This window comes from Drosophila rhopaloa, unplaced genomic scaffold, assembly GCF_018152115.1.
Source record: "Drosophila rhopaloa isolate 14029-0021.01 unplaced genomic scaffold, ASM1815211v1 contig_115, whole genome shotgun sequence".
Classification (NCBI taxonomy): Eukaryota; Metazoa; Arthropoda; class Insecta; order Diptera; family Drosophilidae; genus Drosophila; species Drosophila rhopaloa.
Window position 1 is genome coordinate 19,108,778 of NW_025334990.1, and position 20,449 is coordinate 19,129,226.

General features: G+C 40.8%; 1 protein-coding gene across 3 annotated transcripts; it reads right to left on the reverse strand.

Annotated features, from left to right (window-relative positions):
- Positions 1 to 2,392: 2,392 nt before the first annotated feature.
- Positions 2,393 to 18,897, reverse strand: LOC108039396 (putative fatty acyl-CoA reductase CG5065). Of its 3 annotated transcripts, none has more exons than XM_017116423.2 (11): positions 18,621 to 18,897; positions 7,641 to 8,502; positions 5,841 to 5,957; positions 5,677 to 5,781; positions 5,468 to 5,611; positions 5,272 to 5,406; positions 5,089 to 5,209; positions 4,607 to 4,906; positions 4,406 to 4,538; positions 4,079 to 4,336; positions 2,393 to 4,017 (listed from the first exon to the last, which is right to left on the reverse strand). In XM_017116423.2, the coding sequence occupies exons 2-11, from the start codon at positions 8,049 to 8,051 to the stop codon at positions 3,870 to 3,872; spliced, it is 1,872 nt and encodes a 623-aa protein (XP_016971912.2). In that variant the 5' UTR covers positions 8,052 to 8,502; positions 18,621 to 18,897; the 3' UTR covers positions 2,393 to 3,869. The 3 variants fall into 3 exon arrangements, with proteins under 3 accessions (XP_016971912.2, XP_016971896.2, XP_016971904.2); XM_017116407.2 differs by lacking the exon at positions 18,621 to 18,897 and adding an exon at positions 14,613 to 15,270; XM_017116415.2 differs by lacking the exon at positions 18,621 to 18,897 and adding an exon at positions 9,220 to 9,345.
- Between the last annotated feature and the right edge of the window lie 1,552 nt (positions 18,898 to 20,449).

Sequence of the window (20,449 nt, forward strand, 5' to 3'; positions counted from 1 at the left end):
TTGAAATGAAGATAATGTTTGAATACGAATTGAACATCATTCGATTGGTCTTTAAAGTATAAGCTAGTTGAATTTTTTGGCACTTGGCTTGCCGATTGGGAACTGAAGGTTTTGAAGCTTAGAACCAGGTCAAGGCATTTACTCCCGACGAGATAAATCATTTTTGGCGGCATAGACGATTTTGATTGGAATATCAGTAGCTTTGTATACACTTCATTTCTCAACAATAAAAATTCGCAACGAAGTTTAGAAAAATAAACATAAATTATATATATTTAAAGACAAATTTAAGAAATGAGATAAGTATTAAGATCACACAATAAATGGTATTTTTATATACTACAAAAACCCCGCAAAAAAAGAGAAAAACCATATGACAAAAAAATTGAATGCAAGTTTAGTGCATGCGAACAGGCTTAAACTTAGCTCTAGCTATAAAATATTAATAAAATAAAAACAAAATTAATGGTTTTCATTTAAAATCGTAAATTATTTTGTTACATTTAAAGAGTAAAGGCAAAAAAATAATAAACAAGAAACAGAAACGCAAAGACTAGAACCACATTTTGTAAGCTGGATCGATTGAGTGATGGATTGGTGGCAAGTAATATAAAATACAGCATAAGCAAGCCGAACAGCAGCAAAAAGTCCATTTAGAGAAGCTACAACACTCGAAAGTAAAACGAACCTATTGTCATAACTTGCTGAAATATAATGGCTGGCGCAGAACGCGAACCGGAACTTGAGAATTCCACTCACATAGTATAATTTTCGACTCGGTCTAAGCTATAGAGTAATACCAGCTAAGAAACGTATAATTGACACGTACCCATGCTCGTACTTCCCCTCACACTCCGCTCTCCCATTCTCAACTTCGGATTTCCACATTTTCTTTGCTTTTCCTCCCCTGTGAGTCGCGAGGACGAGTTTTGAATTATCTAAGCATAAGCACATCTCACAAAGCAAAACCGAAAAAGTATAAATATATCTTAATGGCATATATATTTGGCGCTATGGAGTGGAGAGCAATTTTAAAGTTGGTAGCGTGTAAGCGCTGGAAATGCGAAATGACAAAAGCCGAGAAACTGAGAAAAATAATAAAAGTGAAAATTCATGTGTACAAAACCAAGATGAAATGTGTTTTTATTTGGGTCAAGCATTCCTCTGCCATTAAAACGATTTTCCAAACATTTTCTTTGTAATTTTTATACCCTTGCAGAGGGTATTATAATTTTGGTCAAAAGTGTGCAACGCAGTGAAGGAGACATCTCCGACCCTATAAAGTATATATATTCTTGATCAGGATCACCTCCTGAGTTGATATAGCCATGTCCGTCTGTCCGTCTGTCCGTCTGTCCGTCTGTCCGTCTGTCCGTCTGTCCGTCTGTCCGTCTGTCTGTCCGTCTGTCTGTTTCTACGCGAACTAGTCTCTCAGTTTTAAAGATATCGAATTGAAACTTTGCACACACCCTTCTTTCCTTTGCACGCAGTATATAAGTCGGAACGGCCGGGATCGGCCGACTATATCCTATAGCTGCCATATAACTGAACGATCGGAAATGCCATAACTTTGGTGTTTGTAAAGTTAGGAAGTTGGGATTTTCTATGGGTTTTGTATTTGGCTAATCAATCCGACATGCCGAATTTCATAAGGATCGGCCGACTATATCCTATAGCTGCCATATAACTGATTGATCGGAAATGCCATAACTTTGGTGTTTGTAAAGTTAGAATGTTGGGATTTTCTATGGGTTTTATATTTGGCTAATCAATCCGACATGCCGAATTTCATAAGGATCGGCCGACTATATCCTATAGCTGCCATATAACTGATTGATCGGAAATGCCATAACTTTGGTGTTTGTAAAGTTAGGAAGTTGGCATTTTCTATGGGTGTTATATTTGGCCAGCCAATCCGACCTACCAAATTTCATAAGGATCGGCCGACTATATCCTATAGCTGCCATATAACTGAACGATTGGAAATGTCATAACTTTGGTGTTTTTAAAGTTAATAAGTTGGGATTTTTTATGAGTATTAAGAATGCATCATATGAATAATTTTGGAGAATATAATTTACAGAGTATTCTGCAAGGGTATATCAACTTCGGCTCCGCCCGAGTTAGCTTTCCTTTCTTGTTTTTATTGAGTTCTTTTTTAGGTTGGATTATTTTCCTGTTTTTCTTCAATTATTTTCATTCATCTCTTTACTAAAGTCAATTTCTTGCCATGGCCAAAAAGAACTAAGACTTTGTATAGCTTACAATTGGTTTGTTAAGTGTTAGTTTCTCGCCCCTGTCACGAACTATTATTATTGGATAGTTTTTTATTTTTTCTAAAAGCTAATTGAACGTTTTTATTTAGAAAAATAAAAATAAGAACGCGTTGGTATATTTGTATTATTATTTTGGAAGTGTATTTTATTGATGCACTGCAATTTACAAATCGATTTAGAAATAAAACATAATAAATTCTAGGCATAACATAAGATATTTAATAATTGCACGAAAACGAACCCGAGAACGAACTATATCCTGGCCGTAACCCGGCCAATATTACCTGGCCCATATCGATCAAACGAGACGGGAAGCAAAAGTCCAAAGTGGAGGAAGAATTGGTTAATGACCCGATTTCCTACTGACTGGATGGAATGTTCTTACTATATGTGTCTTGGTTTCTGTGTGTGTGTGTGTTTGCTTGTATCGGCTTTGTGTTTAATTTATCGCATTAAATATAAATTTCATAATCATGATTCTCTAATTGCGTTTGTCTCAAAAAACTTCATTCATAGTTTGTTATTTTTTGGAAACTCTTTTTCTGGCTACGCTTAGATTTAGTTTTTAGGCTGCAAATGCTAAGAAATTATGTTTCTGATGTTTATATATAAATATAATTTTTGTTTTCATTAATTTATTATCATTATGATTTTTTTGTAGTTTTTTGCTTGTGTTTTCGCTTTTCTCATATACATATACATAAATTGAATTTTGTATATCTGAATTTTGTCTCCTGTCGTATATAATTCCGCTCCTTCTGCTTTGTTTTTATATAAATTGAAAACTTAATTGTAAATGTAAAAATGTTAAAACTACATTCAATTATAAATAATGTTGGTTTTTGTTGTCGTATTATTTATATGCAATGTTCGCTCATTACGTAATAATATTTATAATTAATATTAATTAATTAGCATAGTTCACGTACTTTTATGTAATTTTTAAAGCAATAACAAGCCATTTTGTAATTTCATTTATTCTCTTTTCTAATCATTGCTGAATTAATCGCTTTTGTTTGTCTTTTCAAATTTCCTTTTGTATAGTTTTGGATGTACTAATTCATGCAAATTGCTTCGTTATCGATGAATCCGCCCATAAATTCTCTCGATCCCCCATCTCTTTATGCAAAAAGGTGGAATTCACTGCTACTCTGGGTTTCTCCTTGCGCGTTTAAATTATTTCACAAAATTGTACAATCTCGCAGAAGGAAAGAGATAGGAGAAGACAACAACCGACACCGGGCACTCGAAATTCCTGCCCTCTCACACCTGATCATTGCACCTGAATATATGTGATGATGCCATTTAATTACCCCATTGCGTTAATGTCAATATTTTAATCTGTTAGTTAGCTGATGCTCCTTTCGTCGTGGTTATTGGATGTGTTGTTGTGGCTTCTGCTGTTTACTCATTGTAACATATATAAAAAATATGAATATAACTATTTGCTAAGAACCTCTAAAATGTACGCCATGTTAAAGCATTTAGAAATCGCAAAGAAGAACATCGCAGATCCTGCCAGATCCCAGCACATATATATATGTCCGCAGTTGCTGTCTCCCAGCTTCCACATCGGTCGCCATCTGCACTTCATTACAAAAAGGGTATCAAGCGCGCCATCTTCAGTGCGTTCTCCAGGAAGGAGCTCCACAAGTCGTTCAAGCGCTTGGAGCGCGACATCAGGAAGCGCCAGGTGAGCAGCACCGCCACCAGTTTGGTCAGCTGGTGCAGATAGTAAAGCCTAAAGAGTAAAAAATATGAATTGTAATTCATAAAAAGGATGTAGAATAAACATTTCTCACCTGAGCATGCGCTTTCTGCTGGCCGGCAGCGATTCGGGCCGCTGCTTGAACAGGAACTCCCTGAATCCCAGGACGTAGCGCTCCACGTACTTGTCCCAGTTAATGTGGCGCACGTCGAACACGAAGATCTCGCGATCCTTGGGACTTAGTGTGTTCAGCAGGGCGTGGACGTTGTCGTCCTTGAAGCGCCATTGGCGTGTGGCGAAGTACTCCAGGCATTCCACAGCTTTGGCAATTTTGTTTTGTACGTTGACAACGCTATAAACGGGTACGAAGAGACAGGGGTATTAAATGGAAGGCTCTGGGGGAGCGGCCGGCACTACTCACAATGGCTTCTTGCCCATGATTCTTGCCACTCCGTCCAGAATGTAGGCCGGTAGAAAGTGTTTGGCTATACAATTCAGCGTGTTCATGGGGCGGTTCATGCGCAGGTCGCCAGTCGGATACCACAGGCAGCCCTCTGGGAAAATACAATAATTGCCGGGTAATTTTAATGTCACATTAGGAGCCTGTTTTTCTGCTGCTCACCCAGGGGATGCTTGCGCACACTCGTCATGGCGTGTTTGACAAACTCCGACCAGATGATGGGATTGCGCTGGCCGGTGCAACAATTGTAGATGAGTAGGTTGTTGGACTTGCGGGTCGCTGTGCGCCAGGCGGCGGCAATCATCAGGTTAATCACAATATCGACAGGTACCATATCAGCCACATAGTTCTTCTCGCACATCATCGTGCGGAACATGCCCTTGGCCAGCGCCGAAACCAGGCCCGTTGGCCCATTGAAGTTGTCCACCCATCCGGCGAAAGGCTCGTTCAGACTGGCAGTCACTGCGAATAAGAAATATTTACAAAAATTAAGCCTGCTTTAATTTAATGTAAATATTTGTCAACTTTTAGAAATAATCTAGATGACAATAACTATTTCTAAGCCATTTAGCTCCCATTCAACAAATTACGTTATCTTTATTGGTTTCCCGATCTTATGATAACTCGTTTTGCAGCCAACTCACCAATCGATGGCCTCACAATGGCAACAGGCAGATTACCAGCCTCCTTAAGTAACATATGCTCCGCTAAGGCTTTTGTAAATGTGTACGTGTTAGGACGCTTGCCAATCAGGCGCGGTGTCAGCTAACAAGATTATTTAAACAGTTAATTAAATAGGTCGAGCAATGCCATATTTCAACACCCACCTGATCGAGTATATCCTCCGGAAGCCAGTTGATTAGTGAAATGATATCGTCGGGATTGTAGGGCGGTGCGTAAATAACCTCAGACACATCGGTTCTATCGCAGTTGCAATAGGCAGTGGAGACATGGATAAGTGCCTGGAAGAGCGTTTAATGGTTAAGCAATCGCCTTGGAATCGTTTCTATACCCCAGACTTACGTCCAGTGACAGCATGCGATGGCAGAGCTCGACGAGACGTTTCGTGCCCAGCATATTGATTGTGACAGACAGTTTGAGCTTCTCGTCGAATTTCACAGTGGCAGCCGAATGAAAGACAACGGAAACATTGCGACACAGTAGGTTCTAAAAGAGGGAAATTGCCATCTAAAATACTGGATTTCATTAATCACTAAAGTTAGGAAACCTACCTGATCTTTTTCTGAAATACCCAGTTCCTCGGAAGTTATGTCGCCCGAAATGGGTATGACTTTGCTGAGTTCCTTGGGCTTCTCCTGACGCAGTGATTCGAAAAGCTAAGAGAATATTAAATAATAAGTAGTGCAAACTCATTGATACCCCTTATTTCACTCACCGGTGCATTTAGTAGTTCCGTGAGCCGCGCCGACACTTCTTGACCGCGTTTCGGTCGTATCAGGAGATATATATTCCTTATGTCCGGACATGAACGCAGCAACTTCTCCACCAGCACCTGGAAAACGGGACAGAGGAAATCGAATTGTAACTAGTCAATCATTGAATATATAGCCATTAACCAAACAAACGACTATTGTTACACACTTGACCCACTTCAGTGGTGTCTGCGGTTTGGCTTGACTCGACTTCAGTCGAACGCGGGGGTTGGGACACGCCCCGAAAACGATGTGAGAATTGTACCGGAATTAAGCGACAACAGCCCACAACAGACAAAAAGGGGTAGTCGATGGGTTCTGTGGGCCGTTGAGTGGGTGGTTTTGCGGGTGGTGGGCGTGCCAGGAGCACAAAATCGATGAACAACACACAACACCACTGTGAGCTCAGAGTCTGGGCGGCGCCACTGCGATTCCATGTCATAATGACGCAGTCAGGAGCGACCGACATGCAATATGCACAGAGAAAATATTTGTAGGAACGAGCATGGCTTTGAAAAATTATTTTTTAAAATTTAAATGATTCCTAGACAATCTCCGAAGCCTTTTTAATTTGATTATAATTTCTTATCAAGTGTTTACTTAAAATTATAATTTGGAATTATTCCATTGAATAGAAAATAGTTTACTATAAATCGCATTTTTTTTCCTGTGTGCATATATTAAACAATGGCTGGCACAAAAATTGGCACAACAGCCGGAGGATGTATTTGGAGCAGGGAAACGGGTAGTCGCCTGCACCACTTGAGGAACAATTAAGCGGAACTCGGAGTTGGAGAAGCAGCCAAGCCAAATGCATAGACGCAGTCACAATACTCGTATTATATTTCGCATGGCAGGCGACGATGAGTCAACAGCGTCTAGTGCTGTTAGCTCGGCGTAACTCAAGCATTTCGGCTTTAAAAAAAAACCAGCAATTCAAGCCAAGCACACACGCATATTCTACCGTAAACAGCTTACACAAAGTGCATCTAAAATTCAGGGTGGCTAACCATCGGATTCGCCCACCCAGCACTCTGTTGCCTGACTTGTTGTTTATCAGGCCGCACACAAATATTTGTGCATTTTTTATGACTGAGAAACACTTGGAATTTTCAATCGAGCCCAACCAGGCTGGCGGGTTCAATAGTTCAATAGTTGTTGGGGCAATAAACACCCGGCGTATGCGTGACGTGAATGAAAGTGGCTCGCCGATGGCCCACAAAAGTATGCAACGAAATCTTGTAGAGGAGATTTCGCATGAAAATGGGAAAATCGGGTGAAAAAGCGGGTTGGGACATAATATTGGCCTTGAGTGGACATTAAATACTTATTAACCAGAGGGATTTTCGCCAGGTTAATAAATACACTTTTTTCTATATATAAATACATTTGCAGTATCTTTAATCTGTGAATTATTAAGGTATGAGGATTATCTACTATTGTAAGAAGCAAATTAATAAGTCAAAATGATTACTTTTGATCATGATTGTTATCGTGTAATCACGCATGCAGGCCCATTAGCAAATTAAATTGAATTAAGTTTCAAGTAGTTTATCATTACTATTTTTGAATAATGAATAATTTTAGCTTTGTAAATAAAATTAAAGTTGGATCTAGTTGGCTTTAAACATCCACAATTGGCGAACGTGAAGAAAAAGTGTTCTTAATATCGAACTCTGATTTGAATAAATTACTGAGCTAAGTATGTCCTGAAGTGTCTGTCATTGGCCTAATCATAAAAAAAATGTAATCAACGAACTCACCTTTCCCATGAAGCCAGTGCCGCCTGTGATGAAGACGCTGCGGCCCGCATAGAACTGGGCGATGGGCACGTAGCTGGAGTCGTCAGCCCGGAATCGCTCGTAGGGCATCTGGAGGCCATTGCTGCTCGGCGGCAAGGGCAGGGCCGTCGAGGGCGCCACCGCCGCCAAGGATGCGGATGCGGATGAGGTGGCTCCGCCGGAGCCCGCGCCGGATCCGGCCGCACTTGAGTTGCCGTAGCCGGAGGAGGAGTTGACGGCCGCGCTGGCGGCGTGGGTTAGTCCGTTGGTTCGGGCCAAGGTGCCGTTGAGCAGCTTGGCATCGTGACTATTTGCGGGCTGGGGGGGCGACTGTTTGAGGCTGCTGTTTGTGGCTGCTTCCGTTTCCGTTTTGTTGGCTGCCGCGTGTGACATGTTCGATTGTTTGTTGCTTGCTTGTGTTGCTTTTTCTGTGCTTTTATCCTGCGGTTCGGGTCCTGCGCTTAATTTAAAGTAGGAAGCAGTTCTTTGTCATTTGCAGTGTGCGCTCGAGTTGCTAAGGGCGGTTTCCCCTATATTCCTTCTTGCTCTCTAATGTATACTTTTGGTTTGGAAGTGGTTGCTCTGATTTTCCCTATTTGGAAGCTGCTGAATAGCGCATATAAATTTATGCAATTAAGTCCTTCGAAAAGCTAGTTGAAAATCCTGTCGCCGTTGAACGTCTGTCCATGTTTCCATGAGTCGCTTGTCCTGGAGGTTGCTTTGGGTTTTGTACAAAAAGTGTTTAGCTGGAGAGTGGTTAGTCGTCCTCAGGTGAATCCTGTGGGTTGGGTGGGGTGAACAAGACCGATTTACGACAAATTCCAGGCTTGAGTGCACTGCTGAACTGTAAGCAAAACAAAACAAATTATTGAACAACGTGGTAAACTTTTTAAAAAAGAAAAATCATTGTAGGGTCGTTAAATTTCTCTATATTAAATCGATTTTGGCCGATATTTAAGTATTTTAACACCACTTGCAAATTAAATTAACACTTTGTTTATAATATTACTGCGGATGCAGATAGATTTTTAGAATTCCATCGTTTCCTATACACCTATGTATGTATTCAATTAAGTTTCTGAGGGTATGTATTCCATTATTGATTTTTTGTTATCCTATTCTGCACTCGCAATCCTTTGATTTAATCATTAACCCTCATCATTTTCGTTTACCCCCTCTATGTCAGATAATTAGCAATGAAAATACCTCACCAATCCCAAATCAAAATCCTAGCCAATACCCATTCACCCATCAATCTATCCACCTATCCATTTATATATCCATCTATCTTTCCATCAAAACGTCATTTATCCTTGGGTCTGGGCTAAAATTAGCAATCATTTTGAGCCGCAGCTGATTGGCAACCCAAATCCAAGCTATGACGTATAAGAGCTTGGCAATCGGCCATCACGGAGAAGGATATGCAAATGACGTCGAAGGATGTATGTGCGAAACCACTCCACTTCACTAAGATCTTGAATAGTTTTCCACCGGCCCTATCAAATTTAACGCACAATAGAGCTAAGTATGCGGTATCCGCTTAATGCTTAAATCGGCTTACAAGGCGGGAACTGCGAACTGAGAACCGAGAACTGAAGACCCGTCGAAACGAAAACGAACCGAACTGGGGAGACGATACTGTCGATAGCAGTGACAGTTGGCGAATGCTCGTTATACGTCTGGGAACACTTCATTCTATATTAAACGATTTTTACATGAGCCGAGTGGAGCTGCGCTTAGCTGCGCTGAGCCGAGAGATTCTATTGCTTTATGGCGACCCGCATGATCAAGTGCCGTTTAAGAGTATTTTGACACGTCATAATATCTCCGCAGGTCAAAAGTGGCCCTGCGTGATTGCATAAGGCTTACAGTCCCCACACGAGCCATTATTACAAGGAGGGTAGGGAGGAGCGATGAGGAATTTATCGAGGTATTAAGACTGGGTGATTATAAAAGGCAGCCTTGTGGGTGGTGGTGGAGGTCTAGGAAATACTGCCCAATCGGAATCGGTGCCGGTAACCTTCACATGGAGGGGCCAGCGCACTTAGCCAGTCTAAACAAACGGTTCTACCGACGTAGTTCCTGACTGTAGGGTTGTAAAAATCCCTAATGAATTTGTCAACAAGTGTTGGTAACAAGTGAAACAACAGGGCTGGCTAATAGGAAAAATATCAGATAAACAACAAGTCGTATTTGTTTCTTGGCGCAGTTCGCTTCCCTCAAGACCCCTTTATTTGGATATCAGGGAAGGGTTTGACCTTCGAACCCCCGTGCATCAGAAAGTAGCCCCATCTCATCTGCCATGTAATTCGCCGAATGCCTTGCTAATTGAATTTCAAATTTATTGTTGACCAAATATTGATCGTAACCAGGAAACAGGGGTGTGTACCTATCTGGCTAGATTGATTGGTAGTAAGATATACTTATGGGGTGTGACGTCAAGCTCGCATGATAATCATGATGATGTTGGCTCAAAGCGTGGCGTCTGTAAAACGAATTTTTGGAGGTTCGAACTGCTGCCCATGACTTTCACTTTTTATTTTTTGAATCTTTTGTAGGTCTTTGGTTTTTTTTTCCGATTTTTTAAATATCTAAATTCCGCAATATTTTTTTCCCTTCGTACGTATTTAAATTTTTGTTGTTGTTTATTTTTTTTTTTTTCGTCAACTTTCGTTTTCAATTTTTTAGTTTGTACAAAAATCTACCTCCTCAGATGGCTGGCACTATTTCTTTTGGTCATTTGCATTCGAGGGTTTCTTTCGCTGACTGGTCGAAAAAAATTTCGTCGCTCTACTCGCTCTTTCTCTATGTGGCCAAGAAATGTGTTAAGAAATTGGCACATTGGTTGTTTGTCTTTTGGCCGGGCATCATCTTGTGTGGCGATGTTATCAAATCGCAGAGGGCTATATCCGCTGAACTAGTTAAGTGGTCCGTCCGACCGCCCGTCGGAGCTCTATAATTAAAGTTTAAAAAACTTTAAAACGCGGCAATCAGAGCGGCCTCATCACGTAACTGTAAATTTATCAATGAAGCCTCGAGACGCTGAGACATGGCCAACTTTGTTGACTGGTTCCTCTTCATTCTAAAGTGAAATTTCTTGAAAATCAACTTTTTCTCGCCCTCTCTTTTCAGCGCCTTGGGTTTTTCTCTTATTTCTTTCATGGTGTCTTACCAACTGCAACGAAAAATTTGCGCGCCAGCGACAAGAGGCAAATGAACCAACCATCGAACCATCGCTTTGGCCCAGCCACGCCCCATGCCCCCGCCCCGCCTCCCGCCCACCGCCCCACGGAGCGTGTTAACCAAACATGAAGACCGAAATGTATCTGCATGTGTGCTGTTAAACGGTAAACATTCAACCTGCCTTGACAAGGTAGTTACACGCCAGTCTTCGCTGCCCGTGTATTGTCTGACCCATTTCCTATAATCGTGCCGCATTATCATCATCAGCAACCTCGTCATCGTCATCAGCATCGACTTGCCGGACATTTGGAAACGACCGCTTCACAAATTGTACTATACCGAAAGGGTATTTATAAGAAGGATTTGGGATTCATTGGAATTTTAATATTTTCTAAAATGAACATACAAGTTTTGGAAATTGGTAAGCATTAGCCAAAGAATATTCTTTCAATGCATTTTTTCATCATCGGTTTTAAGTTCAATATGCTATCTCGTAAGAGGAGGAAGTTCTGAATTGGAACAAATAAATGTCAAGCTAAATAATGAATAACCATCATTAAAAAGATTTAAATATAAAAACTATTTTTCAGTAAACAACTATTTCTTCTTCACTTTACGGGTATAAAAATCGCCCCTTTCTGTTTAAAGATTAGCAACTTATTAAGCCGTTAAGTCATTTACGTGTGAAAACAAGTGTTACTTAACTTGAAGGCCCCCTATCGATTAACCACCTACTACTAATTACCTCTCAAATTGTTAAGATCCCCATACATTAACCAATACAATTGGAACTTCCTCAAGGGTATGCCTTGATTCGACCACATCCAATGTCTTATTTTTCTCCCATGGCTGAAGACCCGTCTTTAAGCGCGTTTCTTCTTTGCGCTTTTCTACACTGTCTCCTCTCTTCGGGCCCTGCCGTTTCCTCATTTGGAGCTTGTTGCTTTCGGATTACGAGTCTTTAGCACTCAGGGCTTCGACATATATATACACTTACGGCCGCCTCGAATGCTTCCGCATGCAGACCATGGACTTTAGTATGGCCACAAGATATAGCCGTGCGATTCTGAGATGTTTTCGGGTCCCTTGGCGGCGGTGTCAACCTGTTTGTTTTGGCAATTTGGAAGATCGTTTCATTTTCGGATCGGTTTCTTTCGTCTCGGACCGCATCGAATCGAACCGAATTGAACACAAACGAAAGTTCAAATATGCATTTTCACTTTTCAACAATGGGAGGCCTCTCATTATGTAAACCCGTAGACCTCGAGCCACGGCGGATGTGTGGACCTGGACCCATGTGTGAGTGCGCATAATGGGTCTGTGCCCTCTATTCTATTGAACCTTTGAGTGAGGCTCTGGAATTGCCGTCCGTTGATTGTGGACTGTCCGGTTGTCAGTTGTTAGTGGCCAGTGGTCGACTATGTCTGCTCTTGCGGTTATCGTAAGCTATCTATGCTTTGTGTGTAATTGAATAAATCTGTAGGGGGTTGGATAGAATGGATCTCGGGTCTGTCTCCCTCGCACTGCCCATAATTCGTGTGCCTTGATTAACAAACAAAAGCGATCTCGTAGTTTACAGCATAAAAGTTAAATTTAACTGTGTATAATGGGGGCGGCCTCTCCGCCCCCGCCCCACACCTGCCGTTCCCTCCATTTGGAGGTAGTCAGCAGATTAGCTATCCAATTTAAAAGCTCAGCTGAGTCGAGTTAAGTCTTCGTCCCGCTCGCACCTACACGCGCTGGCTGGATATTAAACAATTCACAATTATAATATACAGCTTATCTTATTTTTAGGCTGGTCACATGAGCTAAGACTAAATGTCTACGGGCCCAATTAAAACATTCTTTTAGTCCAGCTGCAATTAAAATTTGTCTCAGTCGGTCAATTTGAATAATAAAAAACAATTTCGACTTTGTAATTATAACATGGAGATTTATGGACGACTAGACCTTAAGATAAGCCTCGCTTCTTGATTCTTTCAAATTGTGAACTGTGAAACAGTGTTCATTCACGGGCGTATCTATCAAGTTTTGGCGAATTCAAGTTAAGGTCTTGAAATGCATTTTAAGTTAAGTGGTATCTAAGTAGGTAATCAAAAGGGCAATTAGAAGGGTAGCGACTAAGCTATGTCAACAAGTACGGATGTTAGAACTAGATCGTAAGGGAAAATATGCAGAGTAATGGAAAATAAAAACCAGTTTATGTAACCTGCGAAATATTTAGTTGTAAACGACTGGCTATTTTGCTGCTTACAAAATAAGAAAATCTCAGCCTGTTAGCAAATAAAGCAGGTAAATAAGTAAAGGGTTAACAAAATATTCCAACTAAAGCTTTACTCGGTTATTCCCAGGCTTTATTTACAGTCGCCAAGTTTACAAAGAAATACTACATCTGCGGTTCATAAAGTCGTCAAAATCGAGGGCTTTCGAGGAAGCGTGTATATGAGATTCCTTGTTTACTAAAGAAACCTCGACGTCAGCTTTACGTCACAGAGCTGCGAAAGTGTGTGCCCAATAAACAATCGATCTGAATGCCAAGTGGCTGGCTTTATGGCTCCGTAACCCATTTTGAGTAGGACCATTAGCCCCGTGGCCAAGTAGAATGAATCTAGCCCAGAGTTGCGAAAGTGAAAAAGAAATTCGACGGGTTGCTCAGGTAGGCCAGGCACGTAATCAATAGAAATATGTCGCCTTCTCGAACTCGCAGATACCGCTGCCGATACTGAAAACCGATACTATATATACTATAGGGCCGTATTGACTGTGGCAATCATTTTGGCTGAGCTCAGCGCTTGCCGTCGATGCATTTGCGCATGCGTCCACTCATTTCATTTCACTTCATTCCACTCCCAGCCAAAAATGTGGGTCAAGTCAATGTGGGTTCGCAATTATGACACATTGTCCGCGTCCGAGAGACAGATATTTACCCCACAAAAGCTGAATTCGGTGTAATGATATTCGTAAATGTAAAAATTAAATAAACAATCGACCCACCGCTGTCTCACTCTTTTTACTACAGCTTTTTGGAGGGTTTTTCGGCTATTTGTTTTTTTTCGGTTTTTGGTTTTTCTTTTTTTGCAATTTGAGATGTAGTATCTTTGTGTCTGTAAGAGTGTGTGTGGCCATGATCCATGTTTATTTATTATGCTCCATCGTCTTTTTGCTGTCGTTATCGTTTTCATTTTCGTTGTCGCTAGTCGTTGTCTCGTCTGTGTGCAAATTTTATTTGTAAATATGCAATGATTAATATTACAAATACACAACAAAAAAAATTTCGAAAATATTTGTTGCCTTTTAAAACTTTCTCGCAGCAGCAACCTGGTTATTAATACAGTCAAACTTCTATAAATTAAACGCCCACGTGACTCGAACTTTAACACATGGTTTCCATAAATACAATTTAAATTCAAGTTCTACAAATCGAACTTAAAACCCTTTTTTAACAGAACCAAATCATTTGTAACTCAAAAGACATTAGAAAAGATTGTCATCGTAATTTAATAATGTGGAACAAATCATTTGTTGGACGCAAAAAAGAGGTCAAATAAGGTCAAAACTTGAATATAATGATTTGATAAAATAAACGCGCAGATGTCTTTTGAAAAATATATAAAGTGGTTATCTTTCAATCTCGACCTGATTAGCTACCGAAGCTCTACTGTGAATGGACTTAAGCTGTGGGTCAAATATTAGCTAAAAATGAAATTGCATAATCCAACGAAAAAAAGAAACAGCTCAAATATTTGTGGGCCAGGCCTGGCTTGCACTTACTTGTCAGACAAACTTATAGTCGACGATATTGGCTTTTATCGAAGACGATGAAGAAGCTGCGGCAACTCGTATTTGCGTTGACTTGATTTGATTTTTCCCACTTGGTTTTTCCGAGAAACCCCAAATTTAGGTCATTGACTTGGGGGCTTGCGAATTCGTTTGTTATGGTCTCGGGTTTTATCGAAACTTTAACACTTGCGGAGGTTTTTAGAGGTCGTTCGCTTGGAAAAAACTGAGTACGACAGAACAGAAAACTATATTCGTAGACGATACTTTGTTTCGTTGTTGACACTACAGGCAAGGCAAGACACGATGATACCGATACCAATGCCCACTTCTGACACACTAAAAAACTCCAGACCGAAATTCTGCTTCTTCCCAAGAAATTTCTCCAAATATTTTCACTTTTGCGGCAGAGCGCGAGAGAGAGCGTAGAGAGTAAAGACGAAGATTGACCGTTGCGCAGGCGCAATGAAATCGAACGACTGAGAGAAGCAGAGCGCGTGAGAGAGAGCCGCCGCGGGAGAGAGTGGACCGTTCTTTGCTCGCTTTCTTAACTTTTTTAACTGCTTTTCTTTACCATCTACCACATATATGTGTATATATATATATATATGCGTGATCTTTTAGCGTCGCGTCCGATTCGTCGGCCGTTTCGAACTGAACTAAACTTGGCCCTCGAAGAAGTGAAAGATTTAAGCTGCGCGGCCAAGAAAGGCGCACAAAAGAAAGCAGCGCAAAGAGAGAGCGGCGAACACGTAGATTTCGGCTGCGAGATTTGAGATTTCATATTTGAGATCCAGAGGAGAGAGAGAAAGAGCGCCGGCAGCGACGTCGACTGAGGCAGCGACGAGGCAGAGGCAGCATGCAACAAGCTTTAATTGAAAAAGCCGCAAAAGAACGGTGTGTGTGAAAAACGAGTCGTGGAAAACGGAAAACGGAATGAGGAGGAGCGTCCGAGAAATGGAAGAAATTGGATATGTGGTCAGGCACTGACATTGACCACTCACGTCGACGTCGACAGCAACGTCGGCAGAGCCAAAAGAGGTCAAAGTACACACATAAGCTTCAGCGGTATCAGGTATCTGCCGCTAACTTCGTGTGCGTGTGCATGCATAATCTTGCACTTGCCACCAGGTAACAGTTAACAAAAAAGTAACACAAATTGACCAAAAAAAACTTTCGTGTCTAATTGAAAGGCAAGTCACAATTGCGGTTTGGAAAAGGGTAAGCGAGCGGGCGGAGAGGTGATTAATTCACCACAGTTAACGCAGGAACTAATTGTCTACACTAAGCAAAACTTCTAATCAATACATATGATATTCCAATCCATTCTAGGTATTATTAAGATAATAAACTAAATAGGTTATTTTAATGAAAGCACACTTCAAAAGATTATGACCTGTATTCATCTTTATAATTAAATTTCGTAATCAGAAATCAATAAGCGCCGTAATCAGAAATCAATAAGCGCCATTCATTGGTAATCAATAAAAATGACTCAAATAAAAATAAAGTTTTCATTACCAACTAAACAAATTTTTCATTTCATCAACAACAGATATAACTTCATATTTAAAGGTGATGTTCTTGTTAGTCGACAGCATTACTTATGAGTCGCTATAACCACTAATCAACAGTAAATATATGGAAATGCTATTTTTAAAGAGCGCTTGCAAATATGCAAGCTAAGAAATAACTTATGCAAATCAACCTTATTAAAGTCGAAAAATTATAAGTCTTGGATGCTTTTCCATTTCCCTTCATTTGTTACGGTAGGTGGTGGGTGTGTTTCGCTGTACGCCACGTGCGAGTAAAATTCCTCTAATGGCGCTGGTCAATATTTGAGTTTTTAATTGATTTTGCATACACTAGTTCTCACATTGTGCGAGTTATGTTCAAGCTGCCTCCCAAAATAACGCCAACGGAAAGAGGAAACTGTTGGTTAAATCGAAGAGCCAGCCAAGCGTTGCTAAAGCAACCCAGTTCACCGCCCCCCCTTTTTCTCGCAGTGCAAACAACTACTACTACTGCAAAGCCGACGCAAAAGTTTTTGGCCAAATCATAGAACTTGTTTAGTGAGGGATTGGTTGGAAATCGAAGAGGCTGGGCGAGAAACGACCCCTTTGCCTACTTTTGGGCTGAGCAAATAAATTCTCATATGACCGGAAATAGGGCAGCATCAAACAAAAGTTTCTTTTCTAAAACGAAGGGAATATTCACATTAAAGGGGGTAGTGCCTGTGTGGAATTTCTGTAACTTTGCCTATACGACTTTGAAATAAATAAATAATATTTTATTTAATGTTTGTAAATTTATTTTTGATACAAATTTAACTTTAAATTTGTTTTTTTCGTTTCTCAATGAAACACTCTAAACGTTGGCAATCAATGGGACACATTTAGTTTTTACAGGAAAATCAAGCATTTGATGCTCGCCTACAGTATACAATTCTATAAGCAGCACTATCAGCTGGCCAGTACATTCAGCAAAGTCACTCAAGTGTCACACTTTGGAGGCTTAATATATGCATCCCCACCGCCACCCCCACCCTTCGCTTTGTTCATTTTTATTTTTTTTAATTACACAAAGTTACGGCATTAGATGGCGCCCTGTTGACAGGACTTGCTCGTCCTCGTCCTCGTCCCTTTCATTTTTCCATTTTCTCGGCTGTGAAATGGCAAACACTCACACACATGGTCACGGGGGGCGGGGCTGGGAAAATCGAGGGGGTGGACGGGGTGAGAGGTAGACAACAAAACGGGGAAAATGACATAATGCACTTGAAATGTTATCGCCTCGCTGTCGAGTGCAACAATACACTCTCACACGCACTCACACACACTAGCCGGAAAAGTTGCGATTAAATCGAAATTATTTATGGTACCAATTAATGGACAGGTTCTCCGCCGCTCCATTCATCTTGAGGCATACTTTCGGGCTGAACACCTCCCACCACCCCTTATGAATTTTCCTAAAAGTTTTCCGGGCGCGCTGCCACTACTCACACATCGTTTTTTTATGCAATATCAGCTTAGTCCTCAGCGGCTGTTTGAGGAACTTTTTCTGCACTTTTCACGCTTTTTTGGAAACATCTTCACCGCTTAGCGAAATATGGAAATATTATCTGAATTTTGTAAAATTTTTATTAGATATTCGAAGAAACTTTCTGGGGAAGAACTCGCGTCGACCGCCTTGAAAATCAATTGGAAAATGCCTGTTTCATTTTTTCCTCCCAAGCTCCCCAAGATTATTTCACGCGCCTGCTCTCATTTCGAGAGAGCTATGTAGAGAAGTCTCAAGAGAAGGTGTCCCGGAGAGAAGAGAGAATCGCTCTTGGCCTACCATTTTCTGCTACTATTTTCCTGGGCGTCTGCCGGCTTTTCCGGGGGTTGTAAGCTGCTTATATAATGCCCAACCAGCTGACTCAACGGCACTATTAATTTTCAGATAAGATAAGTCTTTATCGGCGGGGTTTATCAGTCCGATATTGGGGCCACGGATACAGGATTTAATTGAGTAATTTTCTGGGAAAATTCGAAATTTTATGAGGCATAATTTCAGGCTGTTTCCTTTCTCGCCCTCTAAGCCACAGCAACACTGATTTTCCTTGCTCTTAGCTGGCTTTCTTCTGACTCGCTTTCTCTCTCTTTCTCTCATTCGCGTAAAGCTCGTCTTCTCTTTGGCGGAAACGCCAAATGGAAATGTCAGGTTTTCTGCTAAATTTTTTACAACCGCCGACGCCAAAAAGCAGCGACATTCTCCGGATGAGATAATAAACCCAGCGACATACATTTTTTTATGGGGAGCGAGGGGGGACCCATAAGCAGGGGCTGCTGCTAGAAGGGGGCTAAAAATAAATGGCAAGCAAAAAAAAAACAGGCCACAAGAATATGCTTAAACTAGGCCAAAAAAATATGCTAAAAATAAAGGAAGGCAGAAGTAAAAGAAAACGGGGAATTCGGGGGTCTGGGGGAAGTCTCTGGTTTTTTTAGGGCGTGTACGTACCGGCTCCAAAACGAAAGTGAGGTTAGAAACGTGTGCGGATGCTGCGGCGTTTTGAACTGAAATGGATTTTCCGGGAGATGGGTACTTTCCTAATTTCTGGCTTTATTTATTTGCTTGCTATTTGGCATCACACTCACTCACACACGTAACCAGGCATTTCGCGTCGCGTTTGTTTCCTTTTTTTACTATTATTTTAACAGCCTTGTTTTTTGTGGGGGAAATGTACCGTTGTCTGCCACGGAGAGAAGAGAGCAGTACTGCTCGAAATGCGAAAAGTGACTGAGGCAGGAAGAAGAAGCTTCTGGCGAACCGGGCCGCCTGAAATTCTCACCATTAGCACATAGAGAGCCACTCTCTCCCAGCTTGCTCCTTTCCCTTTCTCCACCCCCTCTGCCAGTCGCTCTACCTTTTTTTTCGGTGGTGAGTTGACGGACACACACGCTCTCTCGCAATCTGGGGGCTGATATTGCTATGATTTTCCCACCACCTTGGCCGTTTTTCCTATTGAATGAAATCCAATTTGGTCTAGTTCTTCTTCGTTTGCGCTCCTCTGCTTCTTTCCGCCCGTTCTGCGCCTGCGTTGACCAACTTTTAGTTTTAGTAGCAGATTATTGCGCAGAAAACACGGAATCTGATTTTTGGCACTGCATTTAATGCCACAAAAGAATGAACACCAAGCACTCAAATCACCGCTTCCTGCGATTTCAAATAAACGACGGAGCTGCCACTTCGCAGCGAAAGCAGCGTTGCCATTGTGCGGGAAGTTCAAAAACTTGTTCATTTATTTACTACTATTTAATAACTGTAAGATAAGTTACTTAAAATAAGGGGTTTTCAGATAAGAAGATAAAATTAAAGGGATCCAATAATCTCACACTTGATTAACTTATTGATAACATAAAATGTTATTAGCTAAAAAATTGTGATCTTCTAAGATACAAATTAGGCTTAAATAAAGTTAAATTAAACCTAAAAATTATTATTATCACCAAACAAATACTTTCTAGTCTCTTTCTAATTTTCAATTTCTATAAATATATTCTATTAACTTCACAAAAATGTACTTTTTAAATTGAGATCTTAAAGCGCCAACCTTGGGCAGCCCAAATATTTGGACAATGAGCAAGGTCGCCACCCGATTGCAGTGCCCCAACATAAATGTGAAAATCAAAACATAAAGACGACAAAAACAAACCAAAAATGCATTGTCATGTGGGGACGGCGGGGCCTTAAGTTGTCGGATATATAGATAAGGGGTGGGGGGTGATGACTGCTCTGCCACTCTGCATATTAATCAATTTTAAAATACATTAAGACAAATGAATAGGGAGAGATTCAAGTGGAATTACCCAATGCTCTTAAAAGAGAAAATAATTGATATATCAGATGAAAAATATTTGAAAACGGTAATCATATCTACGTTTATATTAATGGGATATATACTTTGCAAGATAACTATGATAAAGGATTGGTTGGGATGCAGCTGTCAAGTTAAACAATTGATTCAAAGGAATCTTCTTGGAATTTATTTGGTACTGTCTCGACTACTCGGTAGTTTCAACTAGTATAAGTACCCTATAATCAAAGTGTTCAACAAGAAATTAAAAATCTAATAAATGGGGTAAGTTGTTTACAATTTCAGGGATAAACCAAGTCCATTATTAATTTTGAGTACCCCTTCAACCACTCCCATAAGAGGGTATTAACGGAGACAAGCGACTTCAAAACGATAACAAATAGGTGAGACATCGGCAAACAGACAAAAGGCAAGCTTGAAATGAAAACCAAAGCCGAGCTCATTACTCATGCACTCAATAACGACGCACTGG